This window comes from Uloborus diversus, unplaced genomic scaffold (assembly GCF_026930045.1).
Source record: "Uloborus diversus isolate 005 unplaced genomic scaffold, Udiv.v.3.1 scaffold_13, whole genome shotgun sequence".
NCBI lineage: Eukaryota > Metazoa > Arthropoda > Arachnida > Araneae > Uloboridae > Uloborus > Uloborus diversus.
In genome coordinates, this window is record NW_026557987.1 from 5,672,505 (window position 1) to 5,694,903 (window position 22,399).

A 22,399-nucleotide genomic window follows, 5' to 3' on the forward strand; every position below is an offset into this window, starting at 1 on the left:
TACATACTCAAAAATGAGTACAAATACCTCAAAAAATGAGCACACATGTTGATTTGAGTATTTGATGAGTATTTCAATGTTTCAAATTTGAATACCACGTAGTCGGATCCATTTTGACTCGCAATATGTTCAAATTTGAGTACTTTTTCGTCATTTTTGAAATTGTTTTTAGAGCGTACAAAGTACAGGAAGTACTGATTTCGCAAAAGAATGTTTTGCACAAATTTCGACACAATCTTTCGTTTCACACTTTCCGTCTCCCCCAAACGAAAGTTAAACAAAAATCCTGGATTACAGTAATATTTTGCTGGAATAAGTCCGTTAAAAGCAGTGGTCTACATGAACCTCCATGGGTTCACATTGATCTCCAAGGGGTGCGTGTCAATGAAAGAATAAATTCGTGGTTCGTCAGGGTTCGTACGCTCCTTCAAAACTCCTCCATTTAGGAAATTTTTTTTGAAGGGCCCTTCAAACTCCTTCATTTTGGTTTGAACTCCTTCAAAACTCCTTTTTTTTAGTTGAAGACTACATAGTCTTCCTCTATCACAGTAACTTAAAATGCATACTTTGATCGACAACTTAACTTTGTCGCAAGGGCGAAGGTATAAGGGTGATGAAGGGGTGAAAATATTATTAGATGACTAAGACATTTCATAATTGAAGTAAACCAAGCTTAAAGTTAAATGGGGGCTTGGCTATTTTTCAAGTTTTATGATTATTGCATTTCCTTCCACCACACTCTCAACTGCAAAAATCGGTTTCTCTAATTATTACTTAAAGATACATAAGCAGATGTGCTATATTAAGTGATTGTGTTAAAAACATAATTGTTTAGCAAATGGCAGTTATAATATTGTAAAATGGGTCATCCACTAGCGATGTCATGCCTTGAGGGGGAGACGGGCTCACGAAATTGTGACAAGGGGAAGAGAGAGGGTGACAAGAAGTGACATCACACAGTTATTATTACAATATATAAAAAGTAGTCGAAAACTTTGTACTGCATAGTGAATAAAATATGACAACGTGTATAAAGTACAAATTGAGAATGAAAAAAGGTTAAAAAACCAGCAAACAGCTGTTTCGGCACTCTAAAATACAAGTGCCATCATCAGTGCAGTAAAACGAAGACAGGTTCACCCGACTAAAACACAGTCGAGGCAAACAATGGAATGAGAGACGAGTTGTAAAAGATATGAGAGCAGTACCGGAAACAATGACGTCAAGGTTACGTCAGAACTACAGAGGACAGTTGCACTCAGGAGAAAACGACACGGACAAAAAATAAATCAAATAACAGACTTCCAAACATTAGGAAAAGGGGGAGTGCTAGACAAATCATTGACGATTAAATTAGCATTTTTCCATATGTAATATGACTCCCAAAAATCTAAATCATGAATGGACGAACACTCGTGAATAACTTTAGCGGAAGAAAAAATAAAATTATGACCGCAGGACAAACAATGTTGAGCAATAGAGGAGCGTTTGAGATCCTGTTTTTTGACGTAATTTTCGTGTTCTTTTATCCGGAATTTGAGGGATCGTCGAGTCTGCCCAATGTAGGCCAATTTGCACTGGCAAGAAACACTGTAAATGCCCCATTTGTCAAGGTTCTGAACAGGGTGTTTAAGCTGTGAAAATTTTAATTTATCAACAGGAGAAAAAGTGACGGAAAAATGAAACTTTTTTAAGATGCTGTTTGCTGGTTTTTTAACCTTTTTTCATTCTCAATTTGTACTTTATACAAGTTGTCATATTTTATTCATTATAACAATATGTTTATAAAAATGACATGTGACAAGAGGAGGAGTAAGATGAAGCGTGACACTTTGTCACAAAGGGGGTAGAGGGTCAAAGATGTTGAAACAAAAAAGAAAGCGACAACATTTAAGGACAGCCCATTGGTATGTACTCCTTCAAATCCTCATTTTACTCCTTCAAAACTCCTCCAAAACTCTTCATTTAATTTCTGAAATTGAGTACGAACTCTGTTCGTGAGATGTGAATAGGGGTCCATTACCCTGAACCTTATTCAAGCAAGTTGTCACTGAGATCTGAGCATTCCAAATGGGCTACAGTAAACGAAATAACAGTTCTTACTTATTGGGCATTGACATAACGCCTATTTACAGTAAAACCCCGATTTTTCGTCCCCCGAGTCTGCGTTTTACCGCAGCATTTCACGTTTTTTCCGTCAGGTTTTCCGCATACGGATCATGTTAATTTAACCCGGACAGACGAATTTCCCGCATTTTACGTTTTCCCCCAGAAGTGGAAAGAAAGAAAGAAAAAATATTCTAAAATAAGCAATTTGTTTCCTTTGGTGCTTTTCTAAAGCTAATCCACGCTGTTGGAAGTTAGTCCATGAAAACAATTGCTGGTCCATCCCACTGCTCCATCCGTAGCCGACCTTATGGACTTTTCGTTCGCCAACGACCGTTGTTTTTTCAATTTTTCATTAAAGAGCTTACAAATAGTGAGAGGCTATTTTCTTAATCATTGAGACCAGGGAGGAAAAAACTTGCGAAGTATTTCAATCTTGGAAGATGCTGCATTTACTTTGAACTCAGTGACTAAACGAGCTGATGTGTGCATCACATGACTTCCTTTTACTCCAATTTAATGTCATTTGCACCATTTTGGCATTTTTAATGTGATTCAATAGTTTACTCTCTAATTATCACCAACAGTGGACAAATTGAAACCAGATTTGAAAAAAAAAATCCGCCAAATTTGTCGCCAAGTTAGTGACAAATCTTGGCGAAATACTGGCGATATATCGCCAAGTTATAACACCACTTGAGTTTACATCAGAATTAACAATGTTTTTCCCCCTAAAAAGAGACAAAAGACCCCTTTAGAATCTCCCGAATGCAACCAAAAGGGGAGGTGCACAACGAGACCCCCACTAGTAGTCTACGTACCAAATTTCAACTTTTTAGGACATACCGTTCTCGAGTTATGCGACATACATACGCAAATAGGCACATACAGACGTCACGAGAAAACTCGTTGTAATTAAAAATTCGGGAATTGTCAAAATGGATATTTCGCGTTTCTATACGTTCTTAGGCACTTATCCACGTGTGGTCGGGTCGAAAAAAAAACTCAACATTCATTCGGGGGTGAGCAAAATCGAAATGAAGGTCGATTTTTGAGTGAACATTTTTTCGCGAACACAATACTTCCTTTTATGTAAAAGGAAGTAAAAATAATCCCCTATAGCGGACTATATTAAACCTAAACGCAGGGATTCGCATGAGTTGAAATGATCCAAAATAGTATGCGCATAATACAGGGTGACAACAAACTGTCGTATGAGTTTGAGGTTTGCACCCTAATACTGTACAGGTTCAAGAGTTTTTATGACATCGAAAAAAAAAAAAAACGAGCTGATGTGTGCATCACGTGACTTCCTTTTACTCCAATTAAATGTCATTTGTCCGTTACTGGCATTTTTAATGGGATTCAATGGTTTACTCTCTAAATATCCCCAACAGTGGCCAAAATGAAACCAGATATAAAAAAAGAAAATTAATTTGAATTTTGACATCTTGAATTCAAATTATGTTTTTCGCAATCACAAGTGTGTGTATGTAGGCGGGTGTGTTTGTGTGTGGGTGTATATGTGTTTGTGTGTAGGGGTATGTGTATGTATGTGTTTGTGTATGTGTGCTGGCATAAGTGTGTGGGTAGTTGTGTGTATGAATGTGTGTGCGTGAATGCTGGGTATGTGTATGTGTGTGTAGGCATATGTGTTTGTGTCTGTGTGCAGACATGAATGTGTGGGTAGTTGTGTGTATGTTTTTGTGGGTGTATGTGTAGGTGTCTGTATGTATGCGTGTGTGTATGTGTTTGTGTGCATGTATGCAGTGCTGTGTGTAGACGTTCGTGTGTGTGTGTGTGTGCGTGTAGTTGTGTATGTATGCGCGTGTGTGTGATATATGGATGCAACCTGGAGACGGCTTTCGCTATAGGAGCAGCATCGTGAGGAGCCGGTCGACGGTGATGGTGCGGAGGGTGGCGGTGGGAAAATAAAATGATAGCACGCCAAAAAGAGCCAAATGAAAGCAATAAGCAATCGTGATTGCTCAAAAAAAAAAAAAAAAAAAAACACACCTGTGAACCGCTTCTTCCAATCAACTCTAATTTGAATTCTGAAACTTTGAATTCAAATTATGTTTTTCGCAAGTTGCGACAATACCCAACTCATTGGAGTTATTGTTTCTAGATACGGCTTCTCCCCCCCCCCAAGCATATCCCTCCTCCTGGGTGCTTACGTGTGTATAGTTGAGTGTGTGTGTGACTCACAATAAGCAATCGTGATTGCTCAAAAAAAATCGCCAAGTTGGCGACAAAACTTGACCTACCAAAAGACTGGCGATATATCGCCAAGTGTCAGCCAAATTATAACACCACGTGAGTTTACATCGAAATTAAGAATGATTTCCCCCCAAAAAGGGGCAAAGACCCCCTTTGGGGCATACGAATGCAGCCAAAAAGGTAGGTGCACAGCTAGACCCCACTAGGAGTCTACGTACCAAATTTCAACTTTCTAGGACATTCTGTTCTTGAGTTATGCGACACACATACGCACATATACATACGTGCATACATACGTCACGAGAAAACTCGTTGTAATTAACTCGGGGATCGTCAAAATGGATATTTCGGGTGTCTGTACGTTCCTAGGTACATATCCACGTGTGGTCGGGTTGAAAAAAAAAAACTCAACATTCATTCGGAGGAGAGCAAAACGGTAATTAAGGCCGATTTTTGGGTAAAATTTTTTTCGCGAATACAATACTTCCTTTTTTGTAAAAGGAAGTAAAAATGAAAAGGGGAAAAAAAGAAGAAGAAAATAGGCATTTCACGCAGTCAGGGTGTCAGTATATGCTATTTAAAAGTTACTTTTAAATCGTTTTTGTTGACATGGAAAACGCAAAAAGGAATGAAAATTACTAAACGAAGAATTACAAACATAGCATATACTCATACCATGGCTGCGAAATACCTTTTTTCTTCTTTTTTTCTTCCCTTTTTTTTTTTTGAGCAATCACGATTGCTTATTGTTCTCATTTGACTGTTTTTGGCGCCCTATCTTTTTATTTTCCCACCGCCACCCTCCGCACCCTGTCACCGTCGACGAGCTCCTCACGATGCTGCTCCAATAGCGAAAGCCGTCTCCAGGTTGCATCCATGTCCTACACACACGCGCATACATACACACACCTACACACACACACGCACGCACACACATATACACACGCATACATACACACACACACACAATTACATACTGACACCTACACATTCACACACACACAAACACATATGCCTACACACATACACATACCCCCAGGGGCGGCAAATAGGAGGGTCAAGAGGGGGCGGTTGCACCCCCAAATTTTTCCCTGAGAATAATAAAAAAATGGCTGAATTCAATTTTGATAACTTAGAAAATTATTTGCCTGCATTTTTAGAACAGAAAAAACTGATAGAGAATAATGGTTTGCCTTAACTAAAGTAATCTCTTCATATGGATTAAATATTTCAAAATTGTGTAATCTATGTTATGATGGTGCACCTTGTATGAGATGCCCGTACTATGTTGAGACTGCGCCATTTTTACACTTAAACTCCGTGTCATTTTACATAAATTTAATACTCATATTATAATTTAATGTTTAGCTAGTAAGTGTTTTAATTCCCTGTACTAGAAACAGGGGTGCCCACAGGGGGGGATTATGGCGCAAGTTGCGCCATCAAAAGTTTTGGGGGGGGGGGATTTTTTTCCCACAAGTTTTGTTTTTCTTTAGAACATGTAACTTTTGATTTTTTGAAATAAAATATATTTTAACTTATTCAACAAGAAATAGATGCATAAATAATACTCTTTCCACGTAATCTTTCCAAAATTTAATGATTGTGTCTCTTTTTACTTTCTTCTATATCTAATATATAGAAGAAAGTATTGGATTCGTGCAAATTTTCGAATTTCGAATTTTGACGGATTCGAACGTTTTGAGGTGTGCTGAGTTCATTTCGACTATTTTTGGAAAATGTCTGTCTGTCTGTGTGTGTGTGTGTATGTATGTGTGTGTGTATGTATGTATGTGTGTGTGTATGTATGTGTGTCACGTCTGTGTGTGACCAGTTTTTTGTGGCCGCTCTACAGCAAAAACTACCGCATGAAATCGAACGAAATTTGGTACACATATGTGCCCCTACGTGAACGTGTGCCCATTGGTTTTTGGCGCGAATTCCTCCAAGGGGGGTGGAGCAATGGGACGTTTTTTGAGTTACGCGTGCTTGCTATTCCTCAGGAAGTAACTGGCGGAATCAAACAAAATTTGGTCCATATGTTGCCATTAACAGGAGCAGGTGCTGATTCAATTTTGGTGTCAATAACTCAAAGGGGGTTGAGCTATAGAACGTTTTTTGTCGTCAATTGTGACTGCTGTATCTCAAGAAATAACGAACGGAATCAAACAAAATTTTTTTGACAAGTAGCCCATAGTGGGTATAAGAGCTGATTTTATTTTGGTGTCAACAGCTAAAAAGGGGGTAGCGCAATCGCCCGTTCTTTTTTTCCATTGTAAGTGCCCTATCTCAAGAAGTAATGCTACGTTCTGGTTGAAATTTGGAATATATGTGAATCCATACGTAAACAGGCTTTGGTTCAATTTTGACTCCAATCGCTCCAAGAGGTGTTGATTTTTTTTTTTTTTTTGCGAATAAAAATGGCTTTATTAATGCAACAATAAGAAAGATAAATCGTAATAGATTGTCGTCTGCGTATTTCTCGTGATTTTAATTGCATGGAAATGATCGGAAATATTATCTCAATGATTTAAAATTTTTAACTGCTGCCATCTTATGTTTGTTAATAAATAAAATATTTGTAATTAATTCAAGCAAGGCTTTTAAAATAACTTTCAATTTTCGCTCTTTGCTTTGCTTTTGCAATAATTCAGACATTGGGATGGTCGTCAAGTTTTTGCATGTGTAATTTTGTTTCTGTTAGGAATATTGCTTCCTCGTCAAGCATGGGGAGGGATCAGAAAAAGGAAAAATATAGAAGAAAGTTTCGTGATGGCCACAACATACTAGTTTAATAAAGGGAACATCAGAGACGGAATGGCGTTAGTGTCCGTTTCAAAGTTGGATCAGACTATTTGCTTTCTTCTTAATTTATTGTAAATTTTCTGGCAGTAGCAATTCTGCAAGATGAATACGTGTGACAATAATGAGAGGGAGAGAGATCAAAAATAAATATGAAAAAAAAAAGTTTTTCCCTATTCTTTATTTATTGTTTGTAATAATTCTGACCACTATGCTCTAGTCTTTGATTCATTTGCACCTTGACAATCGTTAGGAACTAGTTTTGAAGTTTGCGAATAACGTATTTTAAATCCCTCCAATCGACAATTACTACATTTTCTTCATGAACTAGCTTAAGTTTATGTAGAATTTTTCATTTCAATTTTATTGTCACCTTCTCTACCATTTTTAAACTGATTGTTTCAATTTGTCATTAGATGATTTTCATTAAAACTTTCAGTGATGTTGGTTTACGCTGATGGAAGCAGAACAGTCTGTTCTTAAGGTGTTTTAATTACTTTTCGTAAATCATTTTTACTTTCTTCTTTATCTTCACAGAAGGATATTTAATTCGTTAAAATCAGTGGCGTATATATATTAAAATTTTGGAGGGGTCGATATGACCAGAGACTTAGTCCCCCCTCTTTTCCCCCTTTTTTACAATCTAAAATTATTGGAAGGCTGTTGTGCCAGCTCTACAATTTTCCGGAGGTGGATAAATTTTTCCGAGGTCATAAAGAAAGGAAGAAAGGGGAGGTTTTAACTCCCTTCGGAACGTTTTTCAAAATTGAAGTTACCATCCGAAATTTCAAATTGAAGTCAATTCTATGCCATCTCAGGAAAGGAAGGGTTCGAGGACAGGCGACTCACCCCTCAGAGGTTTTCGATTTCTCAGTTTAAAAACGTAAGTTCTGGTTCAAATTTTCTTAACTGGAAACATAAAGGCGCTTTCAGCCCATCTTTGGTTGTGAAGTTAGAGCAATGGTGTTGGTTTGTAAACCTTCCTCCGGAATTGCTTTGGAATTGATGTCCTAAAAATGTATTTTAGGCTCTTTTAATGGCGTTAAGAAAAGGAATCAGGAGCTGCCTGCCGTAAATTTGATTACATTGAAGTTTTGAAAAACGCAAATGTTATGACTCGTTGAAAGGGTAAGGTGCTCTCTCTCGGAACTTTTTCGAAATTAAAGGCCTAAAAATTAATTTTTAGTCTATATTTGGTAATGTTAGGGGAAGGAAAAAGATTTAAGAGCTCTCCTGAAAATAAATTTTATTGGCGTTGAGGCTAAAAAATGCTATTTTAAATTGTCTTAAATGATGTTAGGGAAAAGGGGGAGAAATTCGGGATATATACATAAAATATATATAAAAACATATTTGGAAATTATCTTTGAATGCGTTGGAAACAGGTGACGGCAGGAGAGTAATCTTTACCAGAAATTGCTTAAATTTTAAGTTCCTTAAATGCGATTTTAGACTACTGACTAAATTATTGAAGAAGACGCGGGTAGATGAGCTCTCTCTCCCTAAATTTTTCGGAAATTGAAGTTGTAAAAATGGAATTTCTAGTTATCTTTGGTGACATTGGGGAGGACAGTGGGGATCAGGTGCTCTCACATGGACATTTTAAATAACAAAAAATCTAAAAGTGAATTTTAAGATCTCTTTGGTCTCTTGAAGGGGGTCAATGACCCATTTTTGCTTCCTTGCTTGGAGCCGCACTTAAATTTGTTGCCTTCTAAAATTTCCACCCGAGGTACTGGCCCCGAATTTCTGCCACAAAACCGACGCAGCGGCAGAGCATCTTTTTTTTTTTTTTTTTTCATTTCGCCACTGGTGAGGAAATAAAAAGTTGCGGACCACCTTTATCTCGGCTGCTCTCTCCTCTTGCCAATTTCTGTTCTTTTTTCATTTTTTTTTTTTTTTTTGGAGCTAAATGCTGGGAATTTATTTGAATAATCACCAACAAAATTATGTTTATTTTTGAAAAATTCTTGATTTTGGGAGGGACCCGGGCCCCCTGAGCCCACCCCTTACATAAGCCTTTGGTTAAAATTCTCGAGTTCTAATTTTTCATGTGTGCTGAACAGCTGAATCCATTTTTGAGGATTTCCAAAAAATATTTGTCACAGAGTATTTGTGTGTGATCCACTTTCTTCGGCTATGCGATTTCAATTTTGGAAAACTTCCAGGAGAGCTCCCAAACTCTAACGCCCGAATAACACCCTCTTTATCATGAAGAGTAATCTAAAACTGCCATTCTAGAACTGAAATTCTGAAAAATGTATAGAAGAGAGCCTCTGATTCTCTCCTCCCCCCCCCCCTCTCTCCTTAACACAATCAAAGAAAATCTTAGAATTGCGTTTTTGGAGTATCAATTTCGAAAAACTGCCGGGGGAATGGCACCAAAATTCACCTTCTACTAACATTATCAAGATCTATCAAAACTACAAGCTCGCAAATTTAAGTGGAGCGCATAGGCGGATTTAGAACCAAGTTCGAGGGGGGGGGGCAAGATTTTTTTTTAGTTGTATTGATTACAACTCGTTGGATTTAGACTCTACGTGTCCCTAAGCAATTTCAGGTTTTGGGTCTCTTTAGTAGACCGGACAACTTTTCTGTCGGTGACAAAAAAGGCCATTTTTTAAAGCCTCCTACTCCCCACTATACTTTAAACATAAGGTCTAAGGTGGATTAGAATATCCCTAATTTTAAGGGGTCCGGGGGTTTCTCCCCCAGAGGAATTTTTGTAAAACAGATATAAAATTCTGCTTTTTGAAGCCTTATAAGGGGTAATTGGAAGTACAAAAATATCGGAAACAAATAGCAAAATATTCTTTTTGCAAATTACAATAATACACAATAAAAATTGTTTTCGGGTTGACAAATCAATGACAGCAGTCCTCGGAGAGAAAAAAGCGAGAAAGAAGAGAAGATTATGCATTGTTATTTGCTTACATTGGTTGTCGGTTCAATTTAATTAGTTTTTGATCTTGCCTCCAACCCACCCACAAATACAACAATGAATTAAATACAAAATGATCAATAGTAAAAAATGCTTTAAAAGAAATGATGTATACATATAGGTAACAAGAGAGCAATATGCTTCCCATTTGGACAATTCATAATTTATACACTTGATAAGAAATAAAATTGAAGCACACTTTGCTTAGGAATTTCAAAGACTCATCTATAATCCGTTTCAAGGACTCGAGAACAATTAAATTATTAAAGGCACTTCATTTGCCCTTTCCAGTCCCTGAAATTTAGTATTAGATTGTAGTTTTCTATTTTAAATTTAAAAAGAAAAAAAAACTAGATTTCTCATTACAACAACTTTTTTTTTTCAACTAAAAGCAGTGCAAATAACGAAAAAAAAAAATAAATAAAAAAAAATAGAGGTAGGTTTTTCTCCCCCTGCGCTGATCAGATTAACAATATGCAGTAGACGCAAAGCAATACATAAGAATTTCCAAAATTACTCCATTTGGGAAACAGCAATATATGAAACATGTGAGCCACAAAAATTTATCTCAAGTAATGTGTTACAGAAACGTGAGAACCATGAGTTTTACATTTTTGATGCAGAATGTGGCAAGGAGCTAAATTTGACACATATCGACATTTCTCCCCTTACCCCCCCCCCCCCCCATATGTTATAAATTAAGTTTTTGGTTTGTAGACACACTTTTCCAAATTTTCAAGGTTTTCAATCACTTTAAAAAGAAATTTACTTTTTCAAGTACTTTTCTTTTTTTTTTTTTTAAGAACAAATGAAGAAATTTTCGGCAGTTGGGGACCTTCAACAAAACAGTTGCCCTAAACTATAGCTAGTTTAATTTACAGGTAAATCCGTTTTTTTTTTCTTAAATCTTTGTTTCAGTTTCTAATTTGTTGAAACAATAGTTGATTATTTTAAGTATTTTCAGCTGATTACATAGCTTGTTCAGCCGATATTTTTTACCCATGTACTTGCCCTAATGGTTTTCAATTCAAAGTAGTCGTTTTCAACACATTTCAGCAACCCGGTGACAGCTTTACTCTTTTGTAATACCAGTGTACGGTGCCCCCCCCCCATCAGAGAAGGACAGTCACTATTTTCTACATCTTCACTTCTGAACTATTCAAAAAAAAAAAGAAAATAAATCATGATTTTTTCTTTTATGATTTTGGAAGATGTGTTGTTACCATGTATCGAGTCCTTCCAAGACGGGGGGGGGGGGCATTGCCCCCTCTCGTCCCCCCCATAAATCCGCCCATGGTAGAGCGCCCCCCTCTGCCTTCCTCCACTCTCGTCGACATTGTTAAAGATCGTCTGAAATTTGACTTTCAGGGCTTCAATTTCGAGAAAATTCCGGGAGAGCTTCCGAAAATTCTTTTTCTTAACGTCACAAAGGTCGGATACAATTGCAATTTTAGAGGATCAATTTCAAAAAACTGCCTGTCTCCTAACCATAGATAGCGTAAAAGAGTGTTCTTAAAACTTAAAGCGCGAAAATTTTCTCGGGGCGAGTCCCCGAATCGCTTTTTCCCTTAACTTTACCACAGATAGTCGAAAACAGATAGTCTAGTTTTTAGAATTAAATTTTGAAAAACTTATCGGAGGAGAGTCCCGAACCCGTCCCCTGTCCCTAACACAACGGTAGATTATCTAAAATTGCGTTTTTGAAGTTTCAGTATTGAAAAATTACCGGGAAGGGGCCACCGAACCTTTTATCCCTCTAACATCACCGGAGAGCGCCTAAAACTGTGATTTTAAAACTACAATTTCGAAAATTTTCCGGGGGAGAAACCCCCGGACTCCTAGCTAAGTGACTATTATATTTCCGTTTCAAGGTTCATATTCAATACATCTAGTAATGACTCCATCTGAATCCAGAAAGCTGAATTCACTCTCCTTGTAATTATTCATGCATTTGCAAAATAAATAAATAAAGTGTAGCGAAACTCAGGGGTATGCAAAACTTGTTTACTCAAGGTCCACGTTGTAAATTTTGGGAAGGCGAGGCGGAACAATCCTACAATATTTCAGTTCAAATGGTATTTGTTAGTGCTACCCTCCCCCCCCCCAAAAAAAAAAAACTATGAATTTGACTGGAAATATAGACACTCTAAAAACTGTCATGTTTAACCAGATTCGAAAGCGAGATCATTTTTGGGGGGGAATTTGCGCCATTGAGCTTGGGGGGGATGGGCACCCCTGACTAGAAACACATTTTAGCAACTTGATGTATTATATGCTTTCATAGAAACGTTTTGTAAAGATATGCTATTTTTGAAAAACATCCCACATCAAAAATAGCTTCATATCAACAAATATATCTTGAGGCTCTTTAAAAATTTCAATCTCAATTATTCGATTGACAATTGAAACTCTTAGTAATTTTCGCACTAATGCATACTTGAACCAAGTGTGGAACTTTGTGACAGAGCTTTCTATAACAATTTTTACTGAATGCCAATGCAGAAGAGGTGACACAACTCACATGAGGTTGCAGTCAAAATATTAAATTAATATTTTGAATAAAACAATCAATTCAGTTTCTCAAGAAATTGAAGCAGGATTTGATGAGATGCATTTATCTTTGGTCTTAAGTTCAATATTATGTAAGTTGGTTATAGAAAACGAGAAAGAAAATATTACACTTATACACTAGCGCAGCCATAAATTCCTTCTGGAAGGGGTTTTTGATCAAAAATAACTTCTGGAGGGTGGATTTGGTGAAAAATAACTTCTGAAGGGGATTTTCTGATGAAAATTACCTTCTGAAGGGGAGTTTTTGATGAAAAATACCTTCTGAAGGGAATTTTTTTGATCAAAATAGCCCTTTCATATGCATAAACTACTGCATTAGAATTTGCGTTTATGTTAAAACCAATGGCTCTGGGGGGGGTATTTTCACGCCCCCCACCTTCTCTGTGCCACAGCACCAATGAGAAAAATTTATAGCATGAGGGAAGAGGAATTGTTTTGTGAATTACGACTATACTTTTTAATGAAGCAAAACAAACACCAGCCCAATTTAAAAAGCTTTCTTGGTTATTTTAAAGAGAGAAATCTGAAGGAAGTGCGGACGTGTGTTTTTTAACATAACTTTCTTGCTTCCATTGTTTTTTTTGTCTGTTTCAATCTGGTCAGTCATTTTAAAGATGACTTTTGTGTCTCAGGAGGTTAGAGAATTACTTTCGAAGCGCAATGTGGCAAGCAAGACCTTCATCTTTAGCTATACTGGAAATGAGGCAAACCACTGGATATTGATTAAGTATAGTTACAAAATTTTCTGTTGTTCCTGACCCCAAGAATAGCAGACTAAAACTTTACTAAAAAATAAAAACTAGTACCGATATATTTTTGAGATAACTTGTTACAAAATAAATTTAAAGCTTTGGTCGCAAAAACTTTGATTGTTCTTAACAAACTTAATTATTCTTAACATTAAAACCATTTTATTATTTCTTCCTGTTTACCAATATTTATTTTATACCGTACTGAGGAATTTCATGTTCAAGAAACTCGACCCCCCAAACGAAATGCTGAAATGCCGCCCCTGTATACCCCGCCCCCCACACACGCGCATACATACACAACTACACACACACGCACACATACACCTACACACACATTCACACACACAAACACATACACACACGCATACATACAGACACCTACACATACACACACAAAAACATAGACACACACATACACACAACTACCCACACATTCATGCCAGCACACAGACACAAACACACATGCCTACACACATACACATACCCCCTACACACAAACACACATTCCCCCACACACAAACACGCACGTCTACATAAACACACTCGTGATTGCAGAAAACATAATTTAAATTCAAGATGTCAAAATCCAAATTATTATTAATATTTTTTTTCTCGATGTCATAAAACATCTTGAACCTATGAAGTATTATGGTGCAAACCGCAAATTCATGCGACAATTTGTTGGTTTTCTATGAATTTTTTAAATGTGTCAAGGCTTTTTCGGACACCCTGCATTGTTCTTTTAGTAACATATAGGTATGACCAAAAGCAAAAGTTTCGAGTTTTTTTTTAATCTAGGTAATCGTTGTGTGTGTTTACATGGTTTTTGAAAACCTTGGAATTTTTGCTAGTAAAGATACATATCTAAAGTAATAGTTATTTTATTCAATAGTGTATATTTAGTAAACTGTGCTTTGGGTAAGCATTTTATCCTCTTCCAGAGCATGCTAAACAAAATATATGAAAGAATCTGCTTATTTTTTTTAACATAGTTGACTAAAAATATCCTCTACCAAATACGAAGCAAATAACAACAACGATTTGTAGGATTGATTTTGGGTTCATTTAGCGAAAAAATATTTCGAAATTTTTCGAAAAATAAATTGTTGATTGTTAAATTTATTTGGCGTGCAAAAAAGTCTCTAACTTTTCCTTTTATTTCACTCAATTTAAAAAACTTATGAGGGTCCTCAAAACTTGACGAACATAAAAAATCAAATTCTTCTATGCTATTTAAAATATAATTTTTTTCAACACTTATTTAATGCTGGAATATTGCCAGATTCCTATGTTTGTCGCGGAAGAGTAAGAAGTAACATTTTTCTTTCCTTTTTATTTTCCATCAAACATTGTTTAAAACTAAAATTGCGTAAAAATGTCAGCTTTGAATACAGTCATGAAACATGATCTTTAATTGCGTTTTTAAGACTTCAACATAAAAATTCTTCGGCGGAAGACCATCTAAGGTGCAACCACTTCACTATCGCCTCCCAAACAGCATTGAAGCTCATCGAAATTTTCGTCTTTCAGGACCTCGATTTCAAAAACTTCTCGAGATACGCCCCTCGACTTCCGCACTGCGCCAAAATTATTGAAAATCGTCCAAAAAGTACGTTTTTGAGGATTCAGTTTTGAAAATTTTCAGAAGGTAACCTGTATGTTCGTTTTCCAGGTTCGGGCCGATGACGGCATTAGTGGGACGAGCTGCAGGTGATGAAGTTAGAGAAGCAGTCGGTACAGGTGCAGAAGATGCTGGTACGCACTTCACACCTAGACACTCCAGAGTCCGCCGCTTCTACGCTGGTGGTGGAGGTCCTGGCGGTTATGGAGAATATGGCGGTTGGGGACCTGGTGGTCCTGGTGGTTATGGTGGCGGTGGAGGCCCCGTTGGTTATGGAGGTTATGGTTGCGGTGGAGGCGCTGGTTGGTATGGAGGCTACGGCAGTGGAGGCCCTGGTGGTCCTGGCAGTTTTGATGGCGGTGGAGGCATTCTCGGTTATGGAGGCTATGGTGCTGACGCCGGTAATGCCGGTGGTGCTGGTGGTGCGGGTGGAGCTGGAACTCCTGCTGATGCTGGTGGCGCTGGAGCTCCTGGTGGTGCTGGTGGAAGTGGAGGTTCTGCCGGCCACAGGACCGTAACAAGCGTCATAAGTGGCGGTTATGGAGGTTATAGTGCTGGTGACGCTTTCGGTTATCCTGGCGCTTACGCTGTAGGTTACCAATTCAGGAGGCCAATGCCCGGCAATCCTTGGTTTCCTCAACGCTAAAGAAGAAGCCGGAAGCTATTGTGGCAGTCCTGGAGGTCCTGCTTTGAGTCGCAACACACACACGGCGCTGGCGTAAATTATCATCATCCAAAGCGTTCGAACACCTCGGACCCCCCCTCCCCCTCCCTTGAGACGCCCAAGTACCAGGAGAACCAACAGGTTCTTCCAAGGACACTTCTACTTTTATGTTCTTTTACTGACTAATAAATCGATTTTTTGTAGTAGTATGTGTTTGCTCACTCATTCGTAAAACGACATTAACACGCTGTCAAAATGGATCGTTTTTTAAATAGGGTACTTTCAGTTCATACTGGCGAGGATTCGTGGGATGTGTCATGGGGTATCCCCAAATATTTCAAAAAATATATTTGAATTAACATGTTACAAAATCACAGGGAAAAAAAGTGATACTTTTGACACGTGAGACATTCCATGCAAAACAGATTAAACTCAACTTCGTAGATCGCAAATGGGTTTATGGGTTTCATAATCATGTGCGAAATTTCATGATCAAATCGCATTTACGAATTTTCATGAATTTTTAGGTGTTAAAAGGGGTGGCTCACCCTCTTACGAAATATTAAAAACTTTCGGAATAAATCCACATTGTGTTTTAAGATTTCTAGTATGGATTTGATTAACCCAGTAAGGATCTCCAAGACGAATCAGTTTTCATTAAGCAAAATAGACTTTTATTCTATAATTGTTTTAATGGGCCTTTTTTTTTTCAACAATAGCATGGATTCAATTGGAGTCATAAGAATTCCCAAATACCTGCTGTAAAAGTGTTCAGTATATAGAGAGGTAATAATTGAATGGGGTTAAAAATAGCGTTCATAATACTGGAGTGTTCATATAATAGGGTGTTCAGAGTACAGAGAGCCTATATCAAGTCTACGGAGTTTCGTCGGGACTATCAAAATGTGTTCAGAATATCGGGCTGTTCACCTTAGGAAGTGTTCAGATAGAGAGAATTCACTGTAATTCTGTATTGGCGACCTCAAATTGGTGCCAAGTAGATTGCGAATACGAATTCTTTTGGTTAACTCTTCTTTTTTTTTAAATTCTTATTATTCAAGAGTGACATAGCGGCAAACCTTTTGGTTGCAAACCTCTTTGCTTACTTTCGTTCTATGTATTTCATGAACAGATGGTAGATACTCTAAACTTTGAAGGGTTCAGCATGTAGAATATTCTTCTTAAATTTATTCAAAAAATTGAGCAGACTCACACTAAGACGGACTAGCTTCAAACACAACAAATAACATTTATTGACACATTACAAAGCAATGCATTTTAACCGCAAATGGTTCTTGCTGGATATAAGGCAAGCGACCCCCTCTCACGTTCAGAAATCAAAATCTTATGTGAACTAGGTTCTTTCAGCAGATACTTTTTTTCTTGGCTAAAAGACACTAAACGGGAGCTTTTACAGTCTGCAATATTTTATTTCAAGAGGTTTAATAGGTCCGAGCTACTTTTTCTGACTAATTCTCATGACATCTACGCAGAATCAGACGCTGCGAATTTGATCAATAATGCCTATTTTTGCCTTTCCTTCGAGTCACAAAGACGTTTTGGCCTGAAAGTAGTTCCCCTGAGCAATTCTTGCATGCGCCAATACTGCCAGGGCTAGAGACGTAATCTCCATGGCAACCTCCCAGAGCTAACACCAACAACCTGACCTTCATTTTATGTCTCCTAAAACCAGATTGGTCCAGTACGGTCACCAGCAGCATAACCTCCATAACTGCCAACATCACCATATCCTCCTTGACCGCCAGCGCCACCACGACCTCCACCACCACCAGGGCCGTAACCACCAGGGTCACCTCTAGCACCATAACCTCCTTGACCGCCAGCGCCACCATGATGAGAGAAACGGTGGACTCTGGAGTGTGAAGATGTGAGGTCCGAAACAGCAGCGCCTAGGCCTATACCTGCATCTGTTTCCGCTGATGACGTCATCTTTGGAAACCTGAAAAACAAATAAACTGGTTGTCGTAAGAAAGTTTTCTAAATTGAAGTCTCAAAAATGAAATTTCAGATCGTTTTTAATTATGTTGATGCAGGGCAGAAGTCAGGGGACTCCCCTGGGAAATTTTTGAAAATGGGGTGCTAAAAACAAAAACTTGGGCGACATTCAATGATGTTTATGTTATAATAATATGAAGGCAGCGCTTCAAGAGACACTCCGCCGGAAAGTTTTTGAAATGGGGTTGTTTCCTTCAGTCAAAAGTAATACTTTTATTCACTGAAATTGATAGAATAAGCAAATAATAATAATAACATGGAACCAGAAAAATACTTTTGATTTTCCAACAGTCATTTTTTATTTAAGTTTGTTAATTTTCGATTTTGTAAATAAGGCGTGTTCTTTATGACATCACAAGTGAAATACTTTGGCGTACCCTTTATTATCGTGCTAATCCATTGGTGCCCTGAATGTTTACGATTTGCTTTCAACCGCGCTGCTAGGACATGAAAATTTGGTCTGTGCGCCAATGGCATCAATGAATGGCATTTCATCACTTGTGATGGCATGTGAAGCAGTGTAAAAAAATTAATTTCATTATGAAGACCGATTAAAATAATTGTTAAAATGATTAAACTTTATCAAAATATTTGAACAATGGTTAAATCCTATAATGTTAAACAAGCTCTTTTAGAAAAAAGCTCTTTTAAAATTTTGTAAACAACCCAATTGAAGTAACGAAAACGCAATTGTATGACATCTTTATGCGGCCAAGAGAAGTGGTTTGGATTGCCTTTCTTCGGAAATTGATCGAAATTGAAGTCTAAATGCGAAATTCCAGAACAACTTTGACGACGTTGGGGAAATGGACGGAGTTTGGAAACTTTCCCTCCAGAAAGATTTTGAAGTTGAAGATTTTAAAAGGAAATTTTAAAATACCAAAATCTAATGTGGGAAGAAAACAGAAATGAATTTCTTGGAGCGATTGGCACCAAAATTTAATCAGCACCCTTTTCGTGTAGGTTCACTATTGTTCCAAATTTCATATCAATCGTAATATAATTTCTTGACTTATAGCAGTCACAACTAACGAGAAAGAATGTTTAATTGCAACTGCCCCCTCCCCCTTATATCAATTGGTGCCAAAATCAAATCTTTTCTTGCACCCTCTGAGTTCTGCCTACGGTCCAATTTTTGGGTGAATTCGCTTATATTTCTATTGTTACATTAAGCAAATGTAAACGATGACGTATCTATTTAATGAAGTAAGAAAATCGCTTATGGGAGTATGCTACGCAACTTCCTTGTATCCCTGTTGAATATTAGATGTATTTGAGGTAACTAAAAACAATAGCTGCGTTAACTCATATACGGGCATTGGAAATAATACGTCTTTAATTTATAATTTTTAACAGTAATAAAAAATGTATTGAAACGTAGAGTTAGATCCTTTACAGTTAGATTTCAAATTCAAGAATTTCGATGTTTTTCTTAGAGTCAGGTATACACAAATTCTGAAGGTATTCCGCTGAATTGTTTTGAAGAAATGATGTTCGCAACAACCAAGAAGTAAAACAATGCTGCTGATGTAGCACTGCGTTTGTACAATTTCTCGATTGCAAAAATTTCATTTTTCAGGTGAAATTGAAAAATAAATAAATGAAAAGTAAATTAGTAACAATAGTTTACGAAGAACATAAGTAAAATTATGATAAAAAGCATTTTTCGGAATTGTTTGTTCAGAGTAGATATTAATGGACAATGAACCAACACAATGTTCCCTAACATTCTATTTTTTTTAAAACTATGCTATGCTGTCGGGAAATCGACACATACTTTGACAAATGAACATTTAAAAATCAGCATATTTATTCTACTTATTATAAGTTATCTTGTGAAGAATTCTTGAGGAAGTTTACTTGATTATAAGAACTATATGATGCGGCCTGCGGCCGCCCCTTGCTTTGGCCGCCCTTGTGCGGCGCACATTCTGCACACCTGTTAGGATCGGCCCTGCCCGTGAGCCACAGCCACACATCGACCGTGCGAGAGAAGTATGACAGATTGCGTATTAAGAATAAGATTATTTTATACATTCGAAAAAAAAAGTAAGATACAAAAAATAATTACGTTCATCAAGTAAATACTTTTCTTAAATTATTTATTATTCACTGCTGAATTAGAGTCATTGTATGCTCGGTAATTGGGTATTTTCTGGCATATCATTACAGTCTGACCACCGAATGTATAGAAAGGCAAACTTCCGGTTTGCAGGAGGAAATGGACGCATCTATTAGTTTTCATTCAGTCTTAACTGGGCGTTTGCCAATTCCATATAATTCGCGAGCAAACTGTACAATTCCTTTTCCTTTGAAACAACGAAATCAAGTCAAAAAAAAAAAGAAAGAAAAAGATCAAAATATACTTTATCTAGGAAAAAAATAACTTGATACATTATTTTAAGTTCTTGCATATTATTCCAATAAGTAGTGTTATAAATACGCCCTAAAATCAACTAAATCTAGCATTTTTTGGTAAATTTTCGAAATTGTCTAAATTAAAGCCCTCGGATCCCTTGTTTGTCCTGGAAAGTGCCCTCCCTTCTCCCCCCCCCCACGGGTTCCCGTACTGTTGCACCTTCAAAATTCATTGGCAAAATTCGCCAATGGGCCTTATCCATTTCCTTCATCCCTAACGCATATTTCACAAGCTTCCGAAGTTTTTCCAAACTGAAGTCATTTTCAGGCAATTTTCTAGTGAGGTTAAAGGAGCCGGTGGCTCGTCCTGGAGATTTTGAAGTTAAAGTTTTAATAACGCAATGGTAGGTTATCGTTGGTAAGGTTAAAAGGAAATGGGGAATGCTCTGGGCTTTGTACGATTTTTATTTATTTATTTATTTGTTTAGCTCTAGAAACATAGTTTTAGGCTCTGTTTAGTCTTTGAGGAACTGTTAAAATGAAAGGAACCGTGCCCTCTCCTTGGAGGGGATACTGTTTCTCAGTTTGAAAAGATGTATCTAGAAGAGAAAATGTAAATAATACAAATTGTTCTGTGATTAAATGGCGTCTTTAAAGCTACAAATGTTTCTAGTTTATATTGTTTCCCTTTTATATTTTACTAGTGGTACCCCGCACGGTTTTGCCCGTAATAGAAAAATGAAAAGGTATTTTGGTTTGCCTGTATATTTACAAATAATGTATGGTGAATTTTCTCGCCAAGTGGCTTGTACCCATGTTACAGCTCCATGTTATGATAATTTCGTATCTCGCCAATTGGCTTGTGCCCATGTTACGGTTCCACGTTATGATAATTTCGTATCTCGCCAATTGGCTTTTGCCCATGTTGCGGTTCCACGTTATGAAAATTTCGTAATTTATTCGTCCGTCTTATGATAATTTTGTTCTTAAAATTGGAATAGAAAAAGAACAAAATCGAATTTTCGAAAAATCGCTTCGATGTGCACACCCTCATGCTACAAACTAACTTTGTGCCAAATTTCGTGAAAATCGGCAGAACGGTCTAGGCGCTATGCGCGTCACAGAGATCCGGACAGAGAGACTTTCAGCTTTATTATTAGTAAAGAAAATCATTGTCAATATTTTGTTCAACATTATCCAACAGCTATTTTTTTCTTCAAAAAAAAAAGTAAAAAAGAAAAGGATTTTTCTCGAAAGTACGGATTTATGTTACTATTCATTTGATTTTAAGAATTGGGGAGTGTTGTTTACCTTTCATTTTGGTGTTTATTTCACCCGGTTAAAACTAAACATGACTCAAATCTTCTGAGAACAGTCTTATGTGGATTTCAATCCTTTCGCAACGTCCAAAAATGAGAATTTAGTATTAAACAATTTCATAATTCTCTTGCTTCCAGTTATTTGGAGTAATTGCAAACACACTTACAATATATATAACATATGAAGGGAGAGAAATGGTGCTCGGACACATAGCGTGGATCCGGACCACGTCAAAATGAAATTCTTTCTCGTTTTCTTCGTCATCTGCAGCATCACGTAAGTTCATTGTCATTCGTTTCACTTCTCTGTACAAAGTACAGGAAGTACTGAATTCGCGAAAGAATGTCACTCAAATTTCGACATACACTTTTGTTTCACTCTTCCCATCACCAGCGAATTAATGCTAGGCAAAAAAAGAAGAAAAAAATGTGGGTTACAGTAAAATTTTGCTGCAATAAGTCCATTTAAAGCAGTGATTCACATGGATCCCCATTGGTCCACACTGGTCTCCAAGGGTTGCGTGTCAATAAAAGAAAATGATTCGGGGTTCATTAGATGTGAATAGGGGTCCATTAGCCTGACCCTTATGGTGACTAAGATCACTAAGATCTAAGTGCACCTTTTTGGTCACTAAGATCTAAGTGCACCAAAAAAGAGTTCTTACTTATTGTGCATTGACATAATGCTTATTTACAGTGAAAACCCGATTTTACGTTCCTCGAATCTGCGTTTTCCCCGCATTTTACGATTTTTCCATCAGGTTTTCCGGATACGGATCATGTTAATTTAACCCGGATAGATGAATTTCCCGCATTTTACGTTTTCCCCCCGAGAAGTAGAGAAAGAAAAGGATGTTCTGAAATAAGGAATATATTTTCCTTTGGCGCCTTTGGAGCTAATTCACGCTGTTGAAAGTTAATGCATGAAAACTGAAGTGCCACTGCTCCATCCGTAGCCGACCTTATGGACTTTTCGTCCGCCAACGAAGATGAACATGAAGAAGCAGAAGCACATTCTTTCAATTTTGC

At 37.3% G+C, this 22,399-nt stretch overlaps 1 protein-coding gene across 1 annotated transcript; it reads left to right on the top strand.

Annotated features, from left to right (window-relative positions):
- The first annotated feature begins 15,074 nt into the window (after positions 1-15,074).
- Positions 15,075-15,659, top strand: LOC129232639 (ctenidin-3-like). Its single transcript, XM_054866770.1, has one exon. The coding sequence runs from the start codon at positions 15,075-15,077 to the stop codon at positions 15,657-15,659; it is 585 nt and encodes a 194-aa protein (XP_054722745.1).
- Positions 15,660-22,399: the final 6,740 nt, after the last annotated feature.